The 20,348-nt window shown below is 36.2% G+C and overlaps 1 protein-coding gene across 3 annotated transcripts; it reads left to right on the top strand.

The window, feature by feature from the left end:
* On the top strand, nt 11,392–19,310 carry LOC109840052 (casein kinase 1-like protein 2). Of its 3 annotated transcripts, none has more exons than XM_020408547.1 (14): nt 11,392–11,778; nt 11,868–11,908; nt 13,411–13,480; nt 13,639–13,787; nt 13,869–13,964; nt 14,066–14,136; nt 14,520–14,581; nt 14,711–14,774; nt 14,860–14,944; nt 15,065–15,191; nt 15,311–15,393; nt 15,503–15,566; nt 15,889–16,019; nt 18,688–18,983. In XM_020408547.1, exons 1-14 carry the CDS (start codon nt 11,703–11,705, stop codon nt 18,772–18,774), a joined length of 1,206 nt encoding a protein of 401 aa, XP_020264136.1. In that variant the 5' UTR covers nt 11,392–11,702; the 3' UTR covers nt 18,775–18,983. The 3 variants fall into 3 exon arrangements, with proteins under 3 accessions (XP_020264136.1, XP_020264135.1, XP_020264137.1); XM_020408546.1 differs by having other exon boundaries at nt 11,401–11,778; nt 18,680–19,310; XM_020408548.1 differs by having other exon boundaries at nt 11,402–11,778; nt 11,868–11,912; nt 13,478–13,543; nt 18,680–19,310.

Genomic DNA, 20,348 nt, shown 5'->3' on the forward strand with positions numbered 1-20,348 from the left:
CTAATTTTAGCTATATAATACATATATAACTGTATAATACATATTTATAAATAAGTAATAAATACTTATGTGATTCTCTCTCTCTCTCAAGTTATAACTTATAAGTATATACAATATATTTATATATAATATATGTATATATAATATATGTATATATAATATATAGCTATATAATAGTTTGTAAGTATATACTAATGCATACTTATATAAAGATAATAAGATTAATCTAATTTTAGCAATTTTTATCAAAAAAAAGAAAAAGAAAAGAAAATGACCGTGTCGGGCCAGTACCCGACCCTCTCAGGCCCGGCCCGGGCCACGGGTTTGCTGGGTTGGGCCAACCTGTTTGGATAGGGCTATATGTCATATATCTCTTATTTAAAAATGTTTTTTGTGTCAAATACGATAAGTTAGTTTTTTGTTCGTGTAAATATTTTTCAAACTGAAAGCCAAAAAAAATAGCAAATCATAATATCTCAATTTCAAAATTGCAATAATTAACCCATGTGATATAAATCGTGAATTAAACAGACTTTAGAAACTTCACTCAATGAAAATACTAAATATTTTTAAGTAAGGAATGGATCAAACCATTATTGTTTCTTTTTTTTCATTGCGCATAGATGTTTGGTGAAATGTCAAAGGAAGATGAATGTTGTTGTATGCACATTTATTTGTTCTGGGCATTGTCATGGTCTCAATATATACATATATTTTTATACATTGAATCAATCCTGATGTAGTTTAGGCCACATTGACTCGGTGATGAAATTTGAATAAGAGATGAACTTGCTATCATACCTTATTTTCATTTGTGGATAGAAAATCTACATGTCATGCTATCTAAGATCACGGAAACAAAAGAGCAACCCTCTCCATATTGCAATGTAATAGGAGAGGGTACAATAAAAGGGGTGAAGATGATGAATTTGTTATGTTGCCAATTTGGTGTATCTCAATAAGATTATACTCGTTGTTCTTTACAAATTTATGCAACAAAATAATCAAAATATTGTAAATTCAAACTGACAATACTAAGGGGATCTATCCTTAATTTACCAAAGAAAAGGATTGAAGGTGTCCCAAGTGATTTCTAAGTAACTCCAAACTCATGAGATATTCTGACCCTAAAGTATGTTAGTCAGCGTAGATAAAGTTAGTATTAATAAAAAAAACTCTTAAGATCCGGACAAAGGATGAATCTAATTGTGTTATGCACTAGTACAAAGGAGGCCTGCCCCAACGGTTATAACCGTTGGTGCAGGTAATGTCCCTAACGGCTACCTGCCCTAATGGTTACGACCGTTAGGGCAGAAAAATAACCCGTTTGTGCAACAAGCATTGGGGCTGAAACGGCCCAAACGGGTGAAAACTCTGCACCAACGGTTCAGGCCGTTAGTACAAATAAATATTTAATTAAATATTCAAAAAATAATTTAAATTATAAAAACATGACACCAATGGTTTTAACCGTTGGTGCAAGTCTCAATACCAACGGCTTGAATTGTTGGTGCAAGTAACAGCACCAACGGGTGCAACCAACTGAATATTGCACCAACGGCTCCATCCATTGGTGCACAACAAAATCACCAACGGTTCAAACCGTTGGTGCAAGTTTCGTGCACCAACAGTTCCGAAACTTGCACCAACGGTCCCAACCGTTGGTGCTTGTGTTTTTTATTTTTTTTCACTTTTACTAATTCCTCCTGCCATGTCTATATATAATTCATTTCCCACAAAAATTTATAATATACTTGTTCACATCATATATATTCCCACGCATAAAACAAAAATAAAAGATTGACTAGAATCAGAATACAACAACTTATAAATTACTCAAGTCCCAAACATGAAGAGGATATCTGAAATATACAAATGTCTTAAGTATGTTAATTAAAAGTACAAGTCATGACTGACTTAATCGAAAATAATCAGCAAAAGTTTTGTGAATGTCCCCATCGCTATAGCCCTCCTACATAAAGCCCCCTAAGACGCCCCCCAACACGCCTCCCAATCGACTAGCAAGAGGGTTTTGTGTTAAAATATCCTGAGGAGAACATTTAGCAGCAGATGTAGAACCCTGAGCATCCGGAGAAGGATGGGTAAAAGTCGGTAGGGTAGTAGCAGGAATAACAGGTGGTGGACGAGTGATCTGAGAATCAATTTGTAAAATAATACATGTAATAAATCAAATTCACACTATATACATCATAAATAGTGATTGGTATAGACCCATTGTGCAAGTATCAAGTTCCAAAAGTACGTAACTCACCCTTATAATACATAAATCAAAAAGTGTTTGGAAGGAAAGTTATTATCAATTTAGGACTTGAGTACATATCAACTTAGGAATAATATTAACTACAAAAGTATTGAGACACCTCTGTCTCCATGGTGCAAAATGTTACGGTTGTAACCTTGTATGGAAATTAAGAAACAATGAACCCTGAGAATGAAATAAAAATTCATCCCTTTTTACTGTTCAAATACCCACACATGACATGAGACACCTCTGTCTCCATGGAGCCACTGCATTAGATCCTAATTCCTTTTGTTTTTTTCGTTTATCTTATTAAGCTTTATTTAGTTTACACTACAAGAGCACGGAGCACAAACTCTTTTTTTAAGCGACTACAAGATCACAAACTCTTAGATTACCAAATCTCCGTCACTTTGTTCATATACCTTAACATCATGTTGTTTCATTGTCCAAACTATGAGAAATAGATTAATTTACTTGTGGTATGTAGATTTAGGTAGAACTAATCACTATTAGATTAAAAAAAATAAGAGCTACCTCCGTCACGAAGAGAGGAGACTACAAACACAACATAATATTGGAAAAGTGAAAAATATATATGGTTTATGAATACTTAATACAGGAACATACAGGTATGCAAACACAAATTTATCCTGGTGGTACACGATAGAAGCTCTGTTCTCTTGGGTTCTTGGTGCAAACACAAATTTGTTTGCATACCTGTATAAATATTCAAAGGTAACTTGGGTTCTTGGTCGATGCCTAATGATTTTGCATTTTCTATCACCCAGTCCTATGTCACGTAAAGTATTCAAAGGCAACTCAACAATATTATTCTAAATATACTTAAGAAAATCGTTTGAATTAGTCGAAAAATGAACACTTATGCATTACTCTTGGGTTTGGGTATCAGGATATATACATGAGTATGTGTCACTTGTTGGATCCACTAATGTCGCGTGGGTACCCAAATACTCCTTCAAGGCACTTGAGGAGCCACCCGATTCTTCGATTTGAGCTCTTTGTAACTCAACAAAAAATATATATGTATAACATATCATGTTATAAATAAAGAAATGTATTTTTTTAAAACTCAAAGAATACTTTATACCACTCTTTATTTTGCTCGAACCATGCTCCTCGAGCCACCTGTATAGGTTGCTCGACCTCACTTCTTAGATTCTCGATTCACCTTATTTTGTTTTGCCTCCGCCTACACATAAAAGTAATTAGATTTCAATCTGATACTAAGTATATACTAGACATCATATTTATTGTTAAACATATACCTGCTTGCTCTTAGAAGAATAAAACTTGCATAGGTCATCCCACCACTTTTCAGCAATCCCTTCAAACACCTTTTCCTTGAAGAGAGCACGTCTCTTCTCTTCTGGGGTCTTCAACCATAGTTCATAACACTCCGTCTTCACCTGATTCTGATTGCTTCGGACCCTCTCTTGCATCTTTGTCTTTATGCCTCGGTAGATCACAGGAAGGTTGATGGGACAATAAGAATCTTGAAGAAACTCATAATCTTTCTAGATATTCAACAAAATTAATGTACTAGAGTAGATAGGTACCAAATGATACTAAATTATCTCGATATTACAAATTAAAAATGTCTCTAAACCTGAGCTTCGAGGAAGAAGTTTTTAAATGAACGCTCATGATGCGCACACCAGTTCAGATGAAGTGGAAAGTCCGTGAATCGACGGCTTATCTGTCTAATATACTGCCCAAATCTCTCAGCATTAGGGCTAATTATGCAGAACTTCTCATCAAAATGCAAAGGGAATGTCGGCTCATCTGTCCGGATTGGGCCTCAATCGATGGGCTTTATTCGTCCCCCGAGTCTTCTTACATGCTCGTGTAGCCCTGCATCTAAAAAATATGAAACAGGAAAGGATATTAGAAAATAAAAAGGATATTAACAATAATAAAATCAAATGATATAGATACCTTTAGTTCGTGTAGCACGCTTCTCTACGCGTTTAGCAGCATGATTAGGATGATAGTTTCTCAAATGTAGAGGACGAGCTGCTGATACGGATGCAGAGGTATCCTCTCTAACTATATAACAAAATATAATTATATAAGTACTATCTAGATAAAATAATATAAAATACATTTTACATTAATGCATTAAATAATACTTACTCATCGAGTGTACAATTAGTATGGAGTGTGTAGAGATCGGCAAATCATGCCCCTCAGGCTAAGGTGCTAGATTTTGAAAGAAAACAATATAATATCAAAAAAATCATTATGCAAACAAAACAAGAATCAAAATAAAAGTCTACTACCCTGCATGGGAAGATGCAAAATCTACCTTATAAGAAGACTCCAGAGTAATGTGATTCATCTCTCTATCGTCACTATGGAAGGATGTAGAGGGAGGAACACTGGGGATAGATATGGAACGTCGTGCGCCTTCTAGCTTCCTCTAACACACTCTCGCTTGATGCAAGAGCTTCTTAGGCGCCATCTGTCTAGTTTTGGACTTTGATGGTCTTCTACTAGACATCTTTGTCAACCCCTAAACAAGAATAAATATATATATATATATATATATATATATATATATATATGAGATGCATGCAATACATGTGTATAAATTTCAAGATGAAATTTTTAACATATGGATATTTTCAATGATTATTACCTTTTTCTTTTACAGACTCCTTAGACGTTGTAGGAATATCTTATATATATATATATATATATATATATATATATGAGATGCATGCAATACATGTGTATAAATTTCAAGATGAAATTTTTAACATATGGATATTTTCAATGATTATTACCTTTTTCTTTTACAGACTCCTTAGACGTTGTAGGAATATCTATAATGATTGTTGATCAAAATCATTCCTAACCCATGAAACTTCACGCTCAAACTCAACTCGAGATACATTTTGATCTATGGAAATAGAAGGTTGTAGCAATCTAAGTCCTTCATCATCAGAATCTATCTCAATGTTGTCCTCTATGTCAACATCCGTGAATTGTAGGACATCGTAGGTATCCCTCGGCTTCCATCGACAAACAAAACTCCATCCCGAATGCATCAAACATTTTGAGTAATATACTTGAAATGCTTGTTCCGGGAATATATATGGTTCGTCTTCAAACTCAAAAAGATTAGTGTTTACACTAGTCAATCTATATTCATCTTTCCAAGTCTCGTATGTGGCTCTCCATTTTTCATGTCCGGTTCTTGTATGATACCAAACACACTTAAATATATATACTAGTTTAGCTCGTCCCGATCGAATAGCGAATACCAAGTATTTTATCCAAACACCAATAGTAAATCATTCCTTAAGCTCCAATGGCCGCAATTCCACTATTCTGGGTAGTCTGAGATTCTTCTCTCTCCTTGATTTCAAATTTGTAACCGTTTACACCAAATCCTTTGTAGTATGCAACCTCCATGCTTGGATGTCGAGCTAGACATCTCAAATCATCATCTAATGTTAATTCTGAGTTTGGATCTTGGACCTGAGAAAACAGTTCATCATTCCAATTCTAGGAATATAAAGATAAAATTATAGATTAATACAATGACATATAAGAAAATCTTACATAATTTATAAACCAGGCACAAAAAATTTCTTGATGATGCTTCTCCAACCGTTCATCATTCCAATTTGTGATGCTCTTCATGTAATTCATCCTTATGAATTCCATGCTCAACATGAATTGTTAACATCAACATTATATTATTTTATACATACATACACATATAATAGTAAATGCAAAATAGACTTACCCTCTAACTTCCTCAAGGCATACGCTATTGAGGAGGATAAATTGATGTATCTGATTAATAAATGTGATTCTCATTGTCATGTAAGTTGGTTTGCCATGTGTTCCATCACAAATACGCATAGGCCTATTGAGTTTCGTCTCTATGTTTTCATCCAAATAACGAGAACAAAATATCGTTACCTCCTCTAGGAGATAACCTTCCATTAAAAAACCCTCTGGCCGATTTCTGTTCCGAATGTAATTTTTCAGAGTGAGAAGGTACCTACAAATACTAGTATTAGATTACTACATACAAGCATACAAAATAGATAAGTTAGATTGGTTGTGTCGAAGAAAAAAACAAAACACCTTTCTATAGGATACATCCATCGATATTGTACCAATCCAGCAAGCCTTGCTTTGGTTACAAGATGAACAGTCAGGTGTATTATAATATTAAAAAATGATAGTGGAAAAATCCGCTCAAGCTTGCACAATATTAAGAGAATTGCTTCTTGTAGCTTCTCCAACTCCTTGTCCTCGATGGTTGTAGCACACAATTCCCTAAAAAGCTGCAAAGTTCATTGATCACTAAACCAATAGATTCATGAAGCGAAGCCCTAAGGTATAGTGGGAGAAGGTGCTCCATAATAACATGGTGATCATGACTCTTCAACCCATTAATTTTGCCTTTTACAGTCTTTATCTTCTTATTAAATGATCTAGAAAACCCTGTAGGAACCTTCAGCTCATGCAACACCTCCAAAAATATTTTCTTTTCTAGTTTTGACATATGATAAATGGCATTAGGGAGTACAAATTTTCCTAGTTTACTTGATTTAGGTATAGGGTGCAACTCTTTTCTAATGTTCAAGTGTTGTAGATCCCTCCGAGCTTGTAGGTTATCTTTCGATTTTCCATCTTTACAAAGGAGCAAGTTAAGTATGTGCTCAGACGCCCTCTTCTCAATGTGCATGATGTCCAAATTATGACGCACTGTATTTGTCTCCCAATACGGTAGTTCAAAAAAATACTTTTCTTATTCCATCATTTGTGGCTTTTCCTGTCTTTACTTTTCCAAAAATCACATTTTCATAATCATTCCATTGAGCAAGTATATCCTCTCTAGATAAGGGGACTGGAGCCTTTCGGTGCTCTGTAGTACCATCAAAGTGAACATCATCATCCCTATAGTGATAGTCTTCTTTCAACATACGTCGATGACCATAATAACATATCTTTTTGCTAAAAGACAATCATGTCGATGTTGTATCCACGTGGCAATATGCTTTATAACCATATACAAAATATCCTGATAGCATTCTAATATGCAGAAAAATCGTTAATTGGCCACATTAAGGCTGCACGCATTATGAAGGTTTCCTATTTATCTGCATCATATGTCTCCACACCGTCAATGAATAAAGACCGTAACTCTTCGATGAGAGGTCAGAGATAAACGTCGATATTATTTCCCAGTGAATTGGGTCCATTAATCAGAAGAGGCATCATAAAATATGATTGATCTATAGTCAATCACGGTGAGAAATTATAAATCATCATTACAACTGGCCATGTGCTGTGTGTATTACCATTAAAACTAAAGGGGTAAAAACCATCACTAGCTAGTCTGAGCCTAATATTACGAAGATCCTGACTGAATATTGGATGTAACTTGTTGAAATTCTTCCATGCGGGTGAATCTCTCGGATGACTCATATTGCCATCTTCGCCTGGAAGAGCACGATCATGCCAAGTCATTGCCACCACTGTCTTCTTATACTTGTAAAGTCTCTGCCGCCTCTGTATAATAGGAAAGTATCATACTACCTTGAGAGGCATGTCATTCTTGCTAGTATGTGCTTTCTTCTTATATCTGGACACCCCACAAGTAGGACACTCTCTTTCTTATAAGAGTTTTCTTTCTAGTACAGTACACAATCATTGGGACATACATGAATCTTCTCACAATTTAAACCCAGATTAGATATTATCTTTTGAGCTTCATACCAGCTATGAGGGACATTGTTCCCAAGAGGCATAGAATCTTTCAGTAATTTTAGAAGCATCATGAATGACTTGTTGCTCCATTTGTTTAGGCACTTAATCTGGAAATGTTGAATGAACTATGATAGCATGGAATGTTTTGCATTCTCATAAACCAGTCTCCTAGCATCGTTCATGTACTTCTCATACTCATCTACATATTGTTCTTGTCTGGGAGAACTATCTTCAACATGATTAGGGTCACCAAAAACAACCTCTACCATTTCCTCCATCTCCTCTTCCAGAAACAAGTTAATATCGTCAACATCTTCCTCTTCTTCTTCTTCTTCTTCGGTAATAATAGGAGTTAGAATTTCTCCGTGATATACCCAATTTGTATAACCTCTAATAAAACCATACTTAACAATGTGAAGTTCTACATCTTCTTCCTTACGATGCAAACTATTCCCACAATGGCTACACGGACAAAGAATCATGCCATGTTGGATCCTATCGTGTTCAAGTACGAAGTTCATAAAAGAAGCAACTCCTTCAATGAACTCAGGCTTTATGCATTTTTCATGATTCACATATATCCAGTTCTTAACCCTGATATAGTCACGGGCCATGATAACCTAACCAAGACTGAGTTAGTAATAATAACCCCTAAATTAAGCACGCTTGCATTAATTTTCAAAAAATTATAAAAACCATATAGTTTGGTACATATTTTAAATGTGAAGAACCATGACTATCTACTATCTAGTCTTGCTTATCCTGTTTCATATATTACGCACCCAAAACTTATGCACTCCATGGATCGTGTTGTGCAATTTGCTTATAGCAAATCAATGACTAATTTGTAATTAGAGTTACAAGGAAAAAGCTTAACATGGGGAACATCAAAATGAAGAAATATTTTTCTCACTATTAGCATTAAAATAAGTTTAACACGACACCTAATAACAACACTTCAACCACATTAAGACTAATGATGAATGATGAAGCAAAACCTGTGTTAGGATGGAATAAAGAAAATACTATTATCCCTTCAACTACTACATATTAGGCACTACACCTAGACTTAGTAAACTTAACGATCTAAATGGAAAGTTTGTGACTAACCATTCCATACCTTATATATCAAAGTTTTTCACTTATAATGATATTTAAGTACGACAAATATTATCATCTTTCAAGATATAATTCTACTACTTCTCATGTAACAACTCATAAGCTTAAATCAATTTCTTGGTTCAAGTACAGAAAACCAATCTAAATATCCAAGACATAAGTATTCATGAACTTGACTTACAAAAATATGCATCAAGTACTAGAACTTCAAATGATAAAATTCAATAAGGAAAAACTTAGCTAGATGTAATAAAACCAACTTGCAAACATAGCTAAGAGTAATGATACAGGCACAAGAACAAAGAGTAGAGTTGAAAATCTTTTAGTCCCCATGAAACTTATCTCCACTTGTTCACATGAACAATTAAATATTCTCTTCAAACGATTTCACCCCTTGTTCACATGCCGTTAGACCTAAGCTATCCAATTCCTTAATAACCAACCGTATCATGTTATCCATAGGGGTACCTCAGTTTTAAGAATAATATTTGCCAACTCTTGGGAACTTTAGAGTACATGCATCCATGCTTTAACCCCCAGGATTAGATACTATCCAATTCGAGCTTCTTCTAGGTTTCCCCTGAAGAACTGACCTCGATTCGAAGTCGGAGGCGAGGATCGAGCTCGCCTGACGTGGGTGGAATGTCGCATGTGTGGATCTTGCATGCAGGTGGGCGTGGCGAGGCAAGGGGGAGTCGCCTGATGGGGCTCGCCTGTTCGAGCTCTCCTGTTGGGAGCGTGGAGCTCTCCTGCGAGTGGAGGCCAGATGGTGCCAGCTGGAGGAGGAGCTCGCCCTAAGGTTTCCCTATAAAAGGGAAACACTCGTTCTCGAGCGCGGCAGAGCGGAGAGGAGCAGAAGAAAAAGAAAGCAGCGGCGGCGTTTTTTCCTTTTCTGTGATTTTTGAGTTCCCTATTTGTCCCGTTCTCATTGTTATGGGAAAGGGATTTGGTGTATTTAAAGAGGGGAAGTTGAGTATTTAAGAGAGAGATTGAACAATGTTTTAACTTAAAACACTGTTATTGTTTGGAGAGATCTCAAGCTTGAGATCTTCTCTCTTAATTTGTAATTTCTTGTGAGAAATAAGAAATTATTTGTGCCGCTCCCGTGGACGTAGGCAATTTGCCGAACCACGTAAAATATATGTGTTTGTGATTTGTTTGCCATATTTAATTTGTTGGATTGTACCCGTGTTGGGTTTGTTAATATTCTTCCGTGCTTACGGACTTGTCGGTGTGCGAGCACACTTCCGCAAAGGCGCACAACATCCCCATCAATTAAACAATACGATGCACAGTGACAATCATGCTCGCTAATACAATATGAAAAATTATGCTAGGTAACCAAATTGAGGATTTGAGCCCTTGTTTATCTAATCTAAAAAATTAGAAATACACCCAAGCAAAATGAGGCACAAGCATCAGAAATGAAAAATGAAGAAGAGTAATAATTTCTCAGATGTTTATAACCAAATTAAGCTAGAGAATCTTTGGGATATCCATATCTATTTTCTAAAAATACCCCAATTAGGGTTAGGGTTTTGAGGTAGATGACTTATAAGTCACGCGTCCGGTGAAAATGAGGAGCAGGAGAGGCGACGAGGTCCGATTTGGGGAGGAAGAACTAGGTTTTTTGAGGGGGACTCGGCGGCAAACTAAAAGGTCGACGGTGGCGGCAAACTGCAGCGACCTCCGACGGCAGCGGCGAGTTCAGAGTTGGTGGGTTGGTGGGGGGAGACAATGCGCACGAGATTAATTTGGGGTTTTTTGATAAGAGAGAGAGAGAGTTTGGGGTTTCCGTTGGGTTTTCTTTTTCTTTTTCTCGAAAATAATTGGGGGAGAAATTTCCCTCTCCAGTGTGTGTAGGCTAAACATACTTGCCCCAACGGTTTGAACCGTTAGGCACCAGCCCAAACGTTTCTATGCGCCTATTATTAGGGCTGGCTTACTTTTACTAGTTATAGGAAGAAAATAAATAAATAAATAATTATTATGATATTTATCCAGATGTATTGCATCTAGTAAAGAAGTAAATTGATCAGAGCACGGGTCATAAATGTAAATGGGGAAGCCAAGTGGATTTCTTCAAATGTCGAAAATTTCTCTATAGAGAAATTATGTCCGAAACGGCACGTACATATTTGGGCCCTGACACGGTCTACTTCGACTTTCATCTCACTTGTCATAGGAGGCGACAATCTCGCCTTCATCCTAATTTTTATACAAAAAATGGTAAAAATAATAATAATAAAAATAAAAAAACATAGAGATTGAAAAATAGAATAATACACCCTTCTTACATCCATCCACTATTGAAACCGTTGTTTTCCATTGGAGAAGAGAAGCGTGCGTCCTTAGAAGAAAGAAAAAAGGAAGAGAAAATAAAGAGAATAATTGCAAAATCTCGATCCAAACTCCATCGATGAGCGACCCTCTGATCCCTTCCCTTGAGCTCTACGTTCTGGGATGAATAGCTATCAATTCGCAAGATCGAGCTAGAATTTATCCTATTTTCCTCCATTTTTTTTTTGACTTTTAGGGTTAGGGTTAGAATTTGGGGGTGATTTTGATGGAGCCCCGCGTGGGGAACAAGTTCAAGCTCGGGAAGAAGATCGGGAGCGGATCGTTTGGGGAGATCTATCTAGGTTTGACCTTTTTGTTCATCCATTTCTAATAGAAAGATTGGATTTTTATTGGTTCCTGATGGTTTTTGTGCTGCCTGATTTGATTTTAGGTACTAATATACAGACGAACGAGGAGGTCGGAGTTAAACTTGTGAGTATTATCATCTCTTGATGGTTTTGGATTTTGATTTTTTTTTTTTTTTTGTTTATAAAATTTCTCCCTATTTTGGACAATCCTTTGCAATTTGAGCTGCAAAAACATGCTTAATTTGTTCAATTGAGATATATGTGAGCATAAGCAATACAATTAGCCATTGGTTCTGAAGTATAGTCTTATAGTCATATATACTATAAGTACAAGAATAAGCTCATATTGGATCAAAGAAAGAGAAAGAAGAGATAGAACATTATTATCAATTCACATGGCTGCCCACAAATATACAAACGTGTCGACCTGGTGCCTTTAACAATTAGTAGAATTATACATTTCAAGCAAGGAGCTACTATCTCCTCTTGGTGGGTCAGGATACCTATTTTCTGCTAAATCCTTTTGAATGAAACACTAGGAAACATTTCTTCCCACAGTTGAATCTCTCAAGAAAATCATCATCAACCGGAGTTGTTAAACATCGGTATTGATCATGGTCTCAACTTGCCTATTATTGGTTCAATATGTTCAGATTGAAATCATCAGTACATGGAGTAAATCAAAGTTTTAATACAAGCTTTGTTTAAAGTTTTGTTATCCTTTTTTTACTTTTTTCTAATGCAACATTATCAAATCAACTTTTGCAGTTCAATCTTTGGATATCTTCCCTTACCAGATGTTATTAGATACCATCAACATAAGTTATCATGGTTAGCAAATATTTCGTTTTTCATTTCCAATTGGGTTATTTCAGCATGATAAGAATCCAATCTGACACTGATGCTTCAAACCTTGAGTATTAACATGACACAGGATTATGAATTAGTACCAGATTCTTGACCAAGGGAGCAAGAGGGAATCATTGTTGATGTGATTTGTATTGTGATTAAGTTCATAATCCTGTATTTTTGGAAGGTGTTTAGAAAAACAAATAAGATATGATTCAATATGGTGATTAAGCTCATCTTTGAGCCATAAACTAAGACAGTGAGTGCTATAAAATTAGTGCTGCAATTAACGTTATTGTGAAGGCATCAGAAGTTAAATGCTGTATTTGTCTCTATAGCATAGTCCTTCCTTTTCCGTGTTATTAGTTTATACTACCTACTATGAATTTGATGATATTTTCTATTGTTTTTGAGAGGAGATTGTCTCTCCTCACGCTATTATAATCATTGGGTTCCTAATCCAATAGTTAAGAAATAAATAAGGGGACATGATATCGTTTCAAAAAGAGCGGAGATGATGTCCACTTCTTTTGTGTAATAGGATATCCACATCCATCCATGGTAGAAATGTGTGTGTGTGTGCGCGTAGGCACGCACACGCGTGTTGTGCAATCCATGCCTTTCAGAAGATATTGTTTGATTCTTTAAGCGTCTTTACTTCTGATCCTTTCACAATAGTGATGGCAATGGTTAATACTTCTCTTCAGGAAAATGTTAAGACAAAGCATCCCCAATTGCTATATGAGTCAAAGCTGTACAGTTAATACTTCTCTTCAGGAAAATGTTAAGACAAAGCATCCCCAATTGCTATATGAGTCAAAGCTGTACAGAATCCTGCAAGGAGGAATTAAGACAAAGCATCCCCAATTGCTATATGAGTCAAAGCTGTACAGAATCCTGCAAGGAGGAAGTATGATTTTTTTAGCCTTTTGTTATGCCAGTTAGTTATCAGTGACATTTCTAAGTTGTGTTCTAATTTCTGGTCCTTTTTCTTTACTATGGCAGCTGGGATTCCAAATGTGAAGTGGTTTGGTGTTGAAGGCGACTATAATGTCCTTGTAATGGATTTACTGGGACCCAGTCTTGAAGACCTTTTCAATTTCTGCAGTAGAAAGCTGTCACTAAAGACCGTTCTTATGTTGGCCGATCAAATGGTAAGTTTTACATGCCTCAATTGCTTTTGATTCTATGCATAACTGATTGTAATTTCGTTATTTCTGGACTTTCTTTGACAGATCAACCGGGTTGAATTTGTTCATGCGAAGTCTTTTTTGCATAGGGATATCAAACCAGACAATTTCCTAATGGGATTGGGCAGACGAGCAAATCAGGTATCTCTAGTTTTGTAAAGTTAAGTGTACTCTCTTGTTTCCTTTCGTTTGTGATTAAAGGTATATACTTTTGACCATTTATTTTTTGCACTTTCATATAGGTTTACATTATAGATTTTGGCCTTGCTAAGAAGTATAGGGATACTTCAACGCACCAACACATACCTTATAGGTATTTAAAATGTTTGATTGCAGATTTGTTTCTTGTGCAAATAGCTTACAATTAGACATTGCAGTTTATATTGTAAATTTTAATAGCATTTTAAGCATTCAATTACAATCTGTGTTTAGTGCAAAGCCAAGTGGTCCTAAATGATTGTATAATATTTGTGCTAAATTTTCTTTTAGTTATATTTTATTTCCCATTTCATGCAATTGGCAGGCACAATATATTTGGAGCAATACCAAATTGCTTTTATGTATGTGCGTGCCACACATACTATCTTCTGTGTTTTTGTGTACATTTTATGGATTGATTGTATATTGCTACCCAAAAAAAAGCTTGTACATGTGCCTTTATGCATGTGTTTGTTTACCTAAATTCATGTGTTGCAGAGAGAATAAGAACTTGACTGGGACTGCAAGGTATGCAAGCATGAACACCCACCTTGGTATAGGTATGTACTCTCATATTTATTTCTTAAAACACTTCTTAACATATTTTAGTTTTCTTTTTACACCTTGGTGAGGTTGGCAGATACTTATTATATTTTATATACTTGACTTATGTACATTGGAATCTTAAGAACAAAGCAGGAGGGATGACCTGGAATCTCTTGGATTTGTTCTCATGTATTTTTTACGAGGAAGGTCTGGTGTCTATCTCAACTTCATTTTTAGTAGTTTTGTCCATAGTATGGTGTAACGAAAAGTTTGTTTTTCTTGTTGTTTCCAGTCTTCCCTGGCAAGGTCTAAAAGCTGGAACAAAGAAGCAGAAATATGAAAAAATTAGTGAAAGAAAAGTTTCCACCTCTATTGAGGTAGGATCTTATTCACATAATGAAGTTGGGAGCCTTGATGGCATCTTTTCTTACTTTTCTTAATAATGACTAAATAGATATTTTTTTTTTATCATGACAACATTGATATATTATCATCAGGCATTATGTCGTGGATATCCTACAGAATTTGCATCCTACTTCCATTACTGCCGTTCACTACGTTTTGATGACAAACCTGATTATTCATATCTTAAAAGAATATTCCGTGACCTTTTTATTCGCGAGGGTAAGTTATTCTCGTAACTCACACTGTTCATGTTGACGGGGCATTCTGTGCTGATGGTAGGGTTAGATATCTGTAATTCTCAAGCAAGATGGTGACTGATGTTGAATCTTAATCTACAGGATTTCAATTTGATTATGTGTTTGATTGGACCATATTGAAGTATCAGCAATCACAAATTGCTAGCACTCCTCCACGACCTCTTGTAAGTCATGCATATATAGGTTTAATTTCCTGCAGATAGGTATTCATTTGTTTTGAATTCTTTTTCTCTATCATAGTGACAATTTGCTCATTTTTTATCTTTTGTATAGGGTTCTGGTGCAGGACCTAGCTCTGGGTTGGCACCAGCTCTTGGTAATGTCGATAGGCAACCTGGTAATTAACTTTGCTAATTGTTCCTTTGGTAGTCTTCTGTTAAGTTTTTTACATCTATTTATGTTATAGAATAAATCATGTTTCACTTTCTTTTTGATTAAAAAAAATCCTCTTCCATGCTTGCTCCATTACGTGTTTTAGCTGTTTCCAGACCAAGTGCTTCTGTACCACACAGTTCTTGTGTCTCATTAACATGGTCATTTGTACATAGACCTACTATAGATAAAATGTGTTTATAATATCTTCATTTTTATTAACTTCTGCCAAATACCTTTTCCTGACTAACAATTACTAAATTTCCTACTTGAAAACTTTAATTTAGGTGTTGAAGAAGGGCGAACAAGTGGTTGGTCAACAGACCCTTCTCGTCGCCGTGCGTCAGGACCAGCTGTAAATGCAGGCAGCTTATTAAAACAGAAGACACCGGTAACAAATGATTCAAAAGAAGCTGTGGTGAGTCAATAGTTCTATATGTCATCGTTTTTAACCTGTGATAAGTCAGCTTCAGTGGATCTATGCGACATCTGAATTTGATTCCCATAAGAAACTTATTCTGAGAGTGAATCCTACAGGAGAATAATCAATTAAGGCCGATCCATATCTGTAAAGATTTGAATCAAAATTCTTTGTTCTTACTGCTAAGCATGAAATTATGTCCTAATTAATTTAAAATACACTCATAAGTAATAAATATCAGCTTAAATCAAACAAGATATATGGTACTTAATAAGCCTACACACCAAGAGAGCTCTTTTGGTAGTGTGAGAACTAATATCGAAATCTTCCACGACATATCATAGAGCCAGAGGTAAGAAATAGTAGAAGGGAACAGAAAACTTGGATAGGCGATTTGGTATTTTGCTATGGTTCATGACAGCAAACCTGCTAGTCTCGCAAGGAAATTTGTTTCCCATCTCTTTCAACTACCGGTTGCTGATATCTATTCATGCAAACATCACAATGCCTCCTAGGCGCGACACCTACTCTGTCTGCGCCCACACATGGCCAAATTCTCTGCTTGATTGAGTGCTGGTGATTATTCCACTTTCGTTCTCTCATCACATGCAACAACACTGCAATACATATTTTGTGTGAATAACACAGAAAACTCTACTGACTTCCATATTTTAGTCCCGTTGCTCCAGATTTTAGGTTTATTATTGGCTGTTTGATTGGTTAAAGGAATAACAATGCAGAAAAGTGAAAGTAGAGTACTAGAACAGGGAGAAACGACGGTTGAGGAGATAGAAGAAAAAAACTTTATGAAGGAACTCACCCTAAACAGCTATAACCGTGTCCTTCACTCTCATTTTCTGTCAAAGTAAACCTGTGTAAACTCTGATCACATGATAAAAACATGATAAGACTTGAAATTCCATAACTCTGAACTTTGATATTGCTATTTACTTAAGATAAAGCTAAAACGCTTGGATTTTGTAACTGTCATGCATGATGATGGACCAATTAACTAGCTGTAAGTCCTTCTGATCCTATCTCGATTAATGGAAAGATTGCAGATTTTGATTAACAACAGTGCTTGGTAATACCTCCATGAATCTTTCCTTTCTTCCGGTCCCTTATCAATTTCGTTTGGTTGGAAAGCATTTGTATGTTATCAACTTGTGTCTTGTCAATTGTCTTTAGTCATAACTTGTGCATCTTCCTTCACTGCTTCTTCATTATTGGAGATGAGTATCAACCTGGAACCTCTCTCGGAGTTGCAGAATATACTTCCACAGGAATACCAACAGGAGGGACAGTACATGGAGCACTTTGAGTGGATGATCTACACTCTTGATGCAACATGAAACCCTAATCCTAAATGTCCAGATCCTCACATCCTGAGTCCAAAACCTGTAAATTGTATGTTCTCTTTTCATCTTCTTGATTTATAACCCTCAAAACCCTAAGTCCCCAGCAGCAAAATGAAGAACCAGATTTCCGGCTGTTGTCACCACTCAAAAGCAAAGATCTGCAATAGCCCTCAAGTGCGAAGCAAATTTCTTCAAAGAAAAATGCTCCCCAAGAACGTTAAAATCTAAGGATTTGTCCATCCAACTGCTACACGAAAACATCCTACTGCTACACGAAAACAATATTTGCTTCTCTGCTAATGCAAGCAATTATAGAACATGTGGAGGTTGTTGTATGTACATGTGTTTTGCAAAAAGGTATATTTAAATTTGTGCTGTAGGTCTTTGGTTGTCATTTACACATAGATATAGGTCAATAGATTATTTACCTTTCACCTTAGTACTATAAGTTGAAGCTTGTTGTGGTTTGCTCAGCCAAAAAACCACACTAAACATTGCTAATCCTGTCAAGCTGCCCATCTGTGGCATGCAGGATGCGGTTCAAACCTTCCTGATCATACATAAACATTAGCAGTTTGTGGTTTGGTAAGTTAACCCACACCTGAGGTGCTTTTTCTAGCAAGTGGTTTCTGGCAGGTGTGTGTGGTTTTACTACTGCCCATCCCTGATCCCCGTCTCATGTCTACATTAATGAGACATACAATAAATATCATCTTGCTACTTTGACATTGATAGAAAATGTTATGATAATTAGAGATTGATGTTAATCGTCATACTCTGACATGTCCATGGGGTGGTGGGCACAATGATTCTTCATATCCGGCTAAAAGGACATGGTTGCATTTGTTTGTTTTACATGTATACATTTGTATATATACACAGTAAAGTACATAAAATTATAAAAATTACCATAAAACAACTTACTGTCATCAAAAAGTGTGCCGGCACACTTACCCTATACATAATGATGAGGTGAAGAAAGCTTCACATGCTTGTAAGCGTTGGACACAAATGACATGCATGTCATGCCTAGTGAATAGCATAAGCCAACTTTTACTTGGGAACTGTCCTGCATTTAGAGATGTAGTGAAATATTAGAAGAAAAAAAAACATGGAGAACCATAGAGATCATTAATGTGTGTTCATGCTATATTCAGGCCTCCATTTCTCACCGCTTCTGTTTAACTTGTATATCTAATTCTGCAGATAATGAAGTTCCAGCAACAACATGATTATGGATAATTTACCTATTCTAACATGTGATTTCTTGGCTCATATGAATGCATGTTCCCCGTGTAGTTATCCAGTTCAACTTTTTTGGGGCGGTCTGGCAGTTCGTCCAAGAGAGCTGCTGTTTCTGGAAGCCGAGACATGTCAGGGGTGATCAACACTGATACTAGAGACCCTTCATTGACATCACGCAGTCGCATTACTATGGAGAAGAGCTCTGGGGGTATCCGGAAGGTTCCAAATGCTCAGAGGAGTTCTTCAGATCAAATGCACGTTTCAGGTAGACAACATTCATCTAACATCAAGAACTACGAATCCGCACTTAAAGGAATAGAAGGCCTCCGTTTTGACAAAGATGAGAAGGTTGAATGGTGACAATAATATTTCTTCTGAAAGCTGATCTCCGAGAGATGGTGCACAATAAGGAAGGGCATCTCTGTCTGTTTTGAAGCATTATCTATGTCGTAAAAAGTCAGTGATAAATCCAGCTTGTAAATGGTGTAGGATTTTGCCATGCTCCGTCTCTTTTGTGATATCAGTCTTGTTTAATTTTGGCTGTTTCACTTTCTTGTACCCACAAATTACGTCGGATATTTAAGCGTACGTGCAATCTGCCTGTGTATTTGCGTGTTTCCTCGTTGGATGATGACTTTGTAGAATGATAATTTTTTTTTAATTATTCAAAGTCCTAAATATTGAATAATTAATGTTATTTAATTTCAGTATTTAGTTATGCTTGAGTGGAGATGCTCTTATGGAAATATGTTTCTTCTTGTTTCCTGTTAGATTGAGCATGAATTACTAATTGTTTGCACGTCACTTGTCTTCCTTGTACATATCTCTACTTGATTTTCCTTTTGTAAACGTGGAACTATGGATTTCCTGTAAAAATTTATTTTGTATTCTTCCATAAAGAGATGCACATTATTTTATTTTATTTTTTTATCAAGGGAAGACCATGTGGAATGGCTCTCGCCTAGATGAAGATGAGTTCTTTATCCGGTGAATTTGGATTGTATTTGTTTCCTAAAAGATTTGAGGCAGAAGAATGACGCTAAAGTTCCAGGTTCCGATTAAAAGTTGAATTATACGTTTTTTTCAGCAAAGAGCTGCTACAAAAATTAACTTTAATAAGCTTTAAATGTTTTTTTACAAGTGAATAATGCATGCATGTCGTCATCTTAAAATGAACTACTAAGAGATTGAAATGATGGTGTCTACTTCCTTTGGATGCGGTGATGAGCGTCATCCTAATAAAAATGATTCTAACAGTTAAAAACAGAGTTTTCTACCTAAACGAGAGGCTAAAGCTCATTTTCTAACCAATTGCACGAAATTGCTAGAGGAACTAATTTGATCGTATGCTCATTGAAGAAATCAGTTCGAAGGAGATATAAATATCGCTCAATGTACATTTCCAACGTAATTACGCATCGCTATTAATCAAAAGAAAATCGCTCCCTTCTTCCTTTCTTCTTGCAGGAACGAAAGACCCATTTGCGCTCCTCTCCGCACCAGCAAAAGAGCTAGTCCTCGACACGGGCAACGATCTCGGAGTCTTAGGATGATAATTCCTCTGTTTGTGCCCTTTATCATCATAAACCACCATCTCCTCGTCCTCATCGTCACTGCTCGGTACTCTACACCTCTCCCCCAATATTATCCTCTTCCTCCAAACCAACTCCTCCTCCTCATCTCCACCCCCGCCATTACTCTGCCTCTTCTCCTTCCTCCTGCT

This window comes from Asparagus officinalis, chromosome 5 (assembly GCF_001876935.1).
Source record: "Asparagus officinalis chromosome 5, Aspof.V1, whole genome shotgun sequence".
Lineage (NCBI taxonomy): Eukaryota > Viridiplantae > Streptophyta > Magnoliopsida > Asparagales > Asparagaceae > Asparagus > Asparagus officinalis.

Bases quoted from the DNA above. Each gene is read 5' to 3' on its own strand.
- LOC109840052 (XM_020408546.1), top strand. From the start codon at position 11,703: ATGGAGCCCCGCGTGGGGAACAAGTTCAAGCTCGGGAAGAAGATCGGG. The intron at 14,582-14,710 runs GTATGTACTCTC...TGGAATCTTAAG, and splicing joins GAACACCCACCTTGGTATAG to AACAAAGCAGGAGGGATGAC. The intron at 14,775-14,859 runs GTCTGGTGTCTA...TGTTGTTTCCAG, and splicing joins ATGTATTTTTTACGAGGAAG to TCTTCCCTGGCAAGGTCTAA.